The sequence below is a fragment of the Salvelinus sp. IW2-2015 genome, unplaced genomic scaffold, assembly GCF_002910315.2.
Source record: "Salvelinus sp. IW2-2015 unplaced genomic scaffold, ASM291031v2 Un_scaffold1368, whole genome shotgun sequence".
Classification (NCBI taxonomy): domain Eukaryota; kingdom Metazoa; phylum Chordata; class Actinopteri; order Salmoniformes; family Salmonidae; genus Salvelinus; species Salvelinus sp. IW2-2015.
Window position 1 is genome coordinate 260,658 of NW_019942861.1, and position 7,626 is coordinate 268,283.

Below are 7,626 nucleotides of genomic sequence, written 5' to 3' on the forward strand. Positions count from 1 at the left end.
AGAACCCTGAAGGAAGTGACGGGTCGGCTCTACGTCAGACAACAAAGACAACTATTAGAACCCTGAAGGAAGTGACGGGTCAGCTCTACGTCAGACACAAAGACAACTATTAGAACCCTGAAGGAAGTGACGGGTCAGCTCTACGTCAGACACAAAGACAACTATTAGAACCCTGAAGGAAGTGACGGGTCGGCTCTACGTCAGACACAAAGACAACTATTAGAACCCTGAAGGAAGTGACGGGTCAGCTCTACGTCAGACACAAAGACAACTATTAGAACCCTGAAGGAAGTGACGGGTCAGCTCTACGTCAGACACAAAGACAAACTATAGAACCTGAAGGAAGTGACGGGTCAGCTCTACGTCAGACACAAAGACAACTATTAGAACCCTGAAGGAAGTGACGGGTCGGCTCTACGTCAGACACAAAAGACAACTTTTAGAACCCTGAAGGAAGTGACGGGTCAGTTCTACGTCAGACACAAAGACAACTATTAGAACCCTGAAGGTTCAACTCCCTGCGTCCGCCTTCATCACATTATATCCCCCTGCGTTTCTGGGCAGTCTGAATAAACAAGAAATACTAAACAGAGGGTGGAATTCCACTATAGAACCCCGAAGGTCTTGGTTCAACGCTTTCAATCAAGTGTTCCCAATTTCAACCTTCCTGGCTGATATCCCCCTACGAGGGGTGGAATTCCACGGTCCTTAAAATAAGAAGAGTAAAATGTTTCTGACCGTCCAGCAGTGTGAGCGTGACGGTGCGGTCCAGATACTCCCACCAGTGTTTCCCGTCAGTGGAGACCGGGATCTCCCAGTTGGACCATTTACAGGCCAGGTGGATACAGACGCAGGCGATGACTGTGGGCTTGTGCTGCAGGCAGAACGTGGTGAGGTGGAGGCTGTCGGAGGGAAGACCACAGAGGGAACGCCCGTTAGCTACAGTTCTAGGGTTGGAATACAGGACATTAGCACTAGCCCTGGGACATGGCTGAAGACCCTATGGAAGTGGTTTTCAAACCTTTCCCCGGGAACTCACAGACCTTTCACAATTTTGTTGCAGCCTGAACTAGCGCACGGATTCACCTAATCAAGGACTTGACGACTAGTTGACAAATGGATTCACCTAATCAAGGATTGACGACTAGTTGACAAGTGGATTCACCTAATCAAGGACTTGACGACTAGTTGACAAGTGGATTCACCTAATCAAGGACTTGACGACTAGTTGACAAATGGATTCACCTAATCAAGGACTTGACGACTAGTTGACAAGTGGATTCACCTAATCAAGGACTTGACGATTAGTTGACAAGTTGAATCAGGTGTGCTAGTTTTGAAGGTCTGGGGGTCCCCAAGGAGAGGTTTGAACCTCTTCTCTATGGTGTCTCTAGACTAGAGCCATGTCTCTGGTCTAATAAAGCTCAGAGTACAGCTGATCTGCATGCATACAGTACATATTATAATACTGCCTTCATATTCCAGACTGTTGAGAGTGAGTGGCAGAGGCACGTACCCGGTGGTTTTCTATGATGGATGATCGTGGCTGTTTCTCTTACATTTCATACAGAATCTTACCGTAGAAAACTGATACATTGAGGACAACCCTAGATGGTAAACGTGTTCTTTGAGAGTACTGAGCGTTTTTATTGGGATCAAGCTTGTTTCCTAAAGATAATTGATGTCCACCATCCACCTGCTTTGTTCCAGTCCAGCCTGTCAAGTTATGCCATTCACTCAAACCTTTGCCAACTTTCTTTTTAAATGTCCTTTTTCAAAATGGTTCAATAGTCTTGCATTGCAAAAATCTGGGCAATACATTAATTATGGAAGTATCCTTTTGACTTTGTAAATAAAAAACATTTTTTGCCCTCTGTCCAGACATTGTATATTGCTGTTGATAGATAGCAAATTATTAATCTAAGTCAGGGCAAGTAACAGTTACTAAAATAAAATGTAGGAAAATAATGAATCTATAATGAACTGTAATGTTTAGATTCTACTAAGGTAAAGAAGAGGATACCTATAGCATACAAGTCATTCATATATTAGAGAGAATTATGGATGATCATTTTACTACTGAGTATTAGGTGTGTCAATTATTACTAAGAATTTGCTTTTTACCCTTATATACACTGCTCAAAAAAATAAAGGGAACACTTAAACAACACAATGTAACTCCAAGTCAATCACACTTCTGTGAAATCAAACTGTCCACTTAGGAAGCAACACTGATTGACAAATTTCACATGCTGTTGTGCAAATGGAATAGACAACAGGTGGAAATTATAGGCAATTAGCAAGACACCCCCAATAAAGGAGTGGTTCTGCAGGTGTTGACCACTTCTCAGTTCCTATGCGTCCTGGCTGATGTTTTGGTCACTTTTGAATGCTGGCGATGCTCTCACTCTAGTGGTAGCATGAGACAGAGTCTACAACCCACACAAGTGGCTCAGGTAGTGCAGCTCATCCAGGATGGCACATCAATGGGAGCTGTGGCAAGAAGGTTTGCTGTGTCTGTCAGCGTAGTGTCCAGAGCATGGAGGCGCTACCAGGAGACAGGCCAGTACATCAGGAGACGTGGAGGAGGCCGTAGGAGGGCAACAACCCAGCAGCAGGACCGCTACCTCCGCCTTGTGCAAGGAGGAGCAGGAGGAGCACTGCCAGAGCCCTGCAAAATGACCTCCAGCAGGCCACAAATGTGCATGTGTCTGCTCAAACGGTCAGAAACAGACTCCATGAGGGTGGTATGAGGGCCCGACGTCCACAGGTGGGGGTTGTGCTTACAGCCCAACACCGTGCAGGACGTTTGGCATTTGCCAGAGAACACCAAGATTGGCAAATTCGCCACTGGCCCCTGTGCTCTTCACAGATGAAAGCAGGTTCACACTGAGCACATGTGACAGACGTGACAGAGTCTGGAGACGCCGTGGAGAACGTTCTGCTGCCTGCAACATCCTCCAGCATGACCGGTTTGGCGGTGGGTCAGTCATGGTGTGGGGTGGCATTTCTTTGGGGGCCGCACAGCCCTCCATGTGCTCGCCAGAGGTAGCCTGACTGCCATTAGGTACCGAGATGAGATCCTCAGACCCCTTGTGAGACCATATGCTGGTGCGGTTTGGGGTTCCTCCTAATACAGACACTGCTAGACCTCATGTGGCTGGAGTGTGTCAGCAGTTCCTGCAAGAGGAAGGCATTGATGCTATGGACTGGCCCGCCCGTTCACCAGACCTGAATCCAATTGAGCACATCTGGGACATCATGTCTCGCTCCATCCACCAAAGCCACGTTGCACCACAGACTGTCCAGGAGTTGGCGGATGCTTTAGTCAAGGTCTGGGAGGAAGCCCTCAGGAGACCATCCGCCACCTCATCAGGAGCATGCCCAGGCATTGTAGGGAGGTCATACAAGCACGTGGAGGCCACACACACTACTGAGCCTCATTTTGACTTGTTTTAAGGACATTACATCAAAGTTGGATCAGCCTGTAGTGTGGTTTTCCACTTTAATTTTGACTCCAAATCCAGACCTCCATGGGTTGATACATTTGATTTCCATTGATACTTTTTGTGTGATTTTGTTGTCAGCACATTCAACTATGTAAAGACAAAAGTATTTAAGAATAATATTTCATGCATTCAGATCTAGGATGTGTTATTTTAGTGTTCCCTTTATTTTTTTGAGCAGTGTATATTAGCTTCTATTTGTCAAACTAAATCAAAAAAAAAAAAAAAAACTTTATTAATACTTACCGGGACAGATGCTATAGTTTACATCTTTTCACTGATCTTTAGTGGCAAGCTATATCAGGCTACCAATTGTGTTTTAGGAAGGAGGAGACATATGCACTCTGTAGCAACCAAACGGTCAGTGAGGACAGTCTACAGCACCACCAACACGTTCACATTGTGCATTCAACCCCTATGTGCCAACACTGCCCCTTGTACAATACACCGCACTGCTGCAGCCTGGCTGGCTGGTACCGCCCCTAGGGTTTCCCAGAAACCTGCCTGGCGCAAAGAGGGCGTTGGACACAGGAAGGGGGACCTGCCAGTACAGGAAGCTATAGTGTGCCATCACAGTGCAACATAGTGGGGGGCGGGGTCAGGATAACAACCTGTTGGTAGCCATGAAATAGGAAGTCTGTGCCAAATCCTTGCTTGCTGTAATAGAAGGAAGAGAGGGGTCAAAGGTTAGCTCGGAGTCTCAGACAAGCACTGGAATGAAATAAAATGAAAACATTATTAGAACTGGTTACTACATACAGCAGAGGTTTAATACAAGTATAAGTGTCTGTGTTGGGGTGTGTGTCAAAGATGAGAGAAGGTGATAAGATGGAAAGACACAGGAAGAAGGCTGTACCTCGCACTAGCTGGAACATCTCACAACATCAGTGTGAGGATGTTCAATTGTTATTTCAAAACCTGAAAACAATGTAATGGAACAGATTAGACATTCCAAAGCCCACTGGCCATCCAGATGCAAATGAACCAAAAAGTACCACGACTACGTCCCAAATGGCACCCCATTCCCTTTAATAGTGCACTACTTTAGACCAGGCCCACTGGGGTAGTGCACTACTTTAGACCAGGGCACTGGGGTAGTGCACTATTTAGACAGGGCCCACTGGGGTAGTGCACTACTTTAGACCAGGGCCCACTGGGGTAGTGCACTACTTTAGACCAGGGCCCACTGGGGTAGTGCACTACTTTAGACCAGGGCCCACTGGGGTAGTGCACTACTTTAGACCAGGCCCACTGGGGTAGTGCACTATTTTAGACCAGGGCCCACTGGGGTAGTGCCCTTGTACAAATAAAAGCATGTTACTGTGTGTAAAGCATAGGGTGCCCTTTGGGATGCAACCCATGAAGTTTCCATGTATCATCCATCTATAGACAGATCCTTACCTAGCGTCTGCAGTACTATCGTTTCTAGTATCACCAGCTCCTGAGCTTGCTGATGGTATGCCTAAAGTTCAACAGATTTCATATTTGTAATGTGTCTCTCTCTCAATATCACCATGACAAGAGATCCACATCACAACACCCAGGTACAGGGGCCTCACTTACATTGCTCTTGGTGTCTAGTGGGGCATCCTGGGGGTTGACGCAGGCATGGGCCACTTTGATGACATGTTCAAGCTTCCTAGGTTGTTCCTCCACCTTCGCAGCCAGGGAATTGGTTCTAATAGTTGTCTTTGTGTCTGACGTAGAGCTGACCCGTCACTTCCTTCAGGGTTCTAATAGTTGTCTTTGTGTCTGACGTAGAGCTGACCAATGAATTCCTGCAGATTCTGGAGAAGACGCCCAGCAGGCTGAAAAGGATACGTAACTGGAGGGTAGGTTCTGCTCTCACAACTGGTGTAAGTGTTCCAGCATTTAGCCCTAGTAGCTACTACTTCACTGTTTCATCAGATTGGGTTTCTGAATATTGACTGACATTTGGGGTGGAATTGTTTGGTGTTGCCCTTTTTTAACTGAATTTCACCACATCGCTATTCCAGGCCACGCAAGCTGCCAAGAAGCCCAAGATGGACAGCCAAACGGGCGACASCTCCTTCCAAGGGAGCTCCTCATTGGACGGCATCACCGGTGTGGCCGGCAGCAACTCATTCTTCTCTTCGTCTCTGTCAGACTCTGGGGAGATGGCTTCGCTAGATGACATGTCTATCCCGTTCCCTCCCTACCAGGCCCTGGCTGGGGACCACGCTGAGCTGCTGGGGCTGGACCAGGGCCTCGCCTTTCTTCCTCAAGCCATCCCTTCAAAGTACCCATCAGGCAAACACGAACACAAAACGGCCAGTGCAGGCAAGCATCCACAGGCCCTGCCCAATAACCCCTCGCCCTTCACCCGCCCCCCACAGAAACTCTCCCTGGATAAGTACAGAGAGAAACAGGCAGCRGACCTGCAGAACGGTGTCCGAGAGGAGCAGAGCGGTGTGGACATGTACCAGTCCCCCGCCCTCCCTCACCACCMGTCCCATAAAAGACGCTCCCAGCCTGGGCAGGGTGTCCCCCAGCACGGGGACAGCAGGAGGGACAAGGCCAGCTCTAAAAAGACACGAGGTCTCCCACCACAGGCCTCGGCGGTTGAGAACGGCGTTGCGGCCAGCAACGAGGAGCTAAAGATGAGAATCAAAGTATCACTAGAGACCAGGCGGCCATGTTGGTGTCCCACAGGGCAAAGAGAAGTACAAAGACCACTCTGGCCCCAGCAGACACCCCAAGCACGGCCACTCGCACCCCTATTCCCCAGCGGGAACGGCCGAGGGGCCATCGACCCCCCCTGGCACTCAGAGTCCTCGGCCATGGTAGCGACCTGGGGGCTCCAGTTCCTCCTCTAGGAAACGGGCCAACCCTGACGTCAGTAGTCACAACAACCACCACCACTCTGCTAAGAGCAGCAGGAGTTCCAAAGGTGCCGGAGGCTCCTCCCACTACTCTTCGGACGGTGGTGGCGGCCCGAGGACTTTGGAAGAACACCACGGTGGCCCGGAGGGGTCAAATGGAGTGCTGGGGTCTAACGGCCAACACACCGACTACAAAGACACTTTTGACATGCTGGACTCTCTGTTAAGTGCCCAGGAATGAACCGTAAATTCAGACAGAGTAGTCGTTTAGCCTGGGTGCAGGCTGTTTGGTCTCTTACCAACTCTGTCCAAACATGTTTGGCTTGACATTGATTGGCAAGACTGGACAAACAGATCTGGATAGTAGGCTAAGCAGGAGTTGTTGGATAGAGATAAAATCATTCTGAAAAAAAGTTTTTATGATTTAAAAACAAGTAAAAAATGATTTTATAACTTTGAAGTTATGTGAAAGTAACTTCATCACCCAGTCAGTCAGTCCTGTCTACACACGGTAATAATTACTGATGCTTTAAGGATCTTCAGAAATGTCCACAACATGATATATACACAGTGCTGTAATGCTACTTGTCTGCTTGCTAAACACCCTGGGAGCCACGTTCACTGGTTCTGTGATTGACAAAATTCCAGATTTTAATTCTGTTCTTTTAAGGAGAGAAAGAGAAGTCTGTCTTTTTATTTTTTTTTTATAATGATGTGCATGTTTCAATCACATAAGGAAAGATAGCAGCCTGGTGGCGGTTCAGTGTCCACGTAAACGCGTGTACGTTTTTGTACGTTAAGAACAAACTTATTCCTTGAAATACTCAGGTCTTGAAACTTTTTTGATATAAAGAACGAAATAAATCTTCCTCTTGGCATAATACCTGTATCTGTAGAGATGTATAACTTCTGTCATTTTGTTGAAGGCTGCAGAAGTACAGCATCTATCTTACCCTAGAGGCTGTTTCAGTGTGCTTGTCTTCTAATGGCAGGACACACATTGTATATGATGGCAATCCAACTCATCACACATGGCTAGTCAGAGGACATACAAAGCCCTTTCCCAGATCAACACCTCATAGACCCTATGTCTGTGTCCAAAATGGCACCCTATTCCCTATGTAGGGCACTCCTTTTTGACCGGGGCCTGCAAAGTTCCCAGCTGGGAAAAACACTGGGTCCTGGTCAAAAGTAGTGTACTACATCGGGAATAGTGTGCCGTTTTGAGAGAGACACCCTTATGCGCTTGTGGGATCTCAAGTGCTTAGGGTCTAGGG

General features: G+C 47.6%; 1 protein-coding gene and 1 pseudogene across 1 annotated transcript; one reads left to right on the forward strand and one right to left on the reverse strand.

Annotated features, from left to right (window-relative positions):
* Positions 1–601: 601 nt before the first annotated feature.
* LOC112070567 (cyclin-T2-like) lies at positions 602–5,159 on the reverse strand. The gene is made up of 5 exons (XM_070439034.1): positions 5,070–5,159; positions 4,908–4,968; positions 4,363–4,424; positions 4,118–4,163; positions 602–902 (listed from the first exon to the last, which is right to left on the reverse strand). Exons 3-5 carry the CDS (start codon positions 4,379–4,381, stop codon positions 683–685), a joined length of 285 nt encoding a protein of 94 aa, XP_070295135.1. The 5' UTR covers positions 4,382–4,424; positions 4,908–4,968; positions 5,070–5,159; the 3' UTR covers positions 602–682.
* A 59-nt stretch (positions 5,160–5,218) lies between these two features.
* Positions 5,219–7,232, forward strand: LOC112070564 (cyclin-T2-like; annotated as a pseudogene).
* Positions 7,233–7,626: the final 394 nt, after the last annotated feature.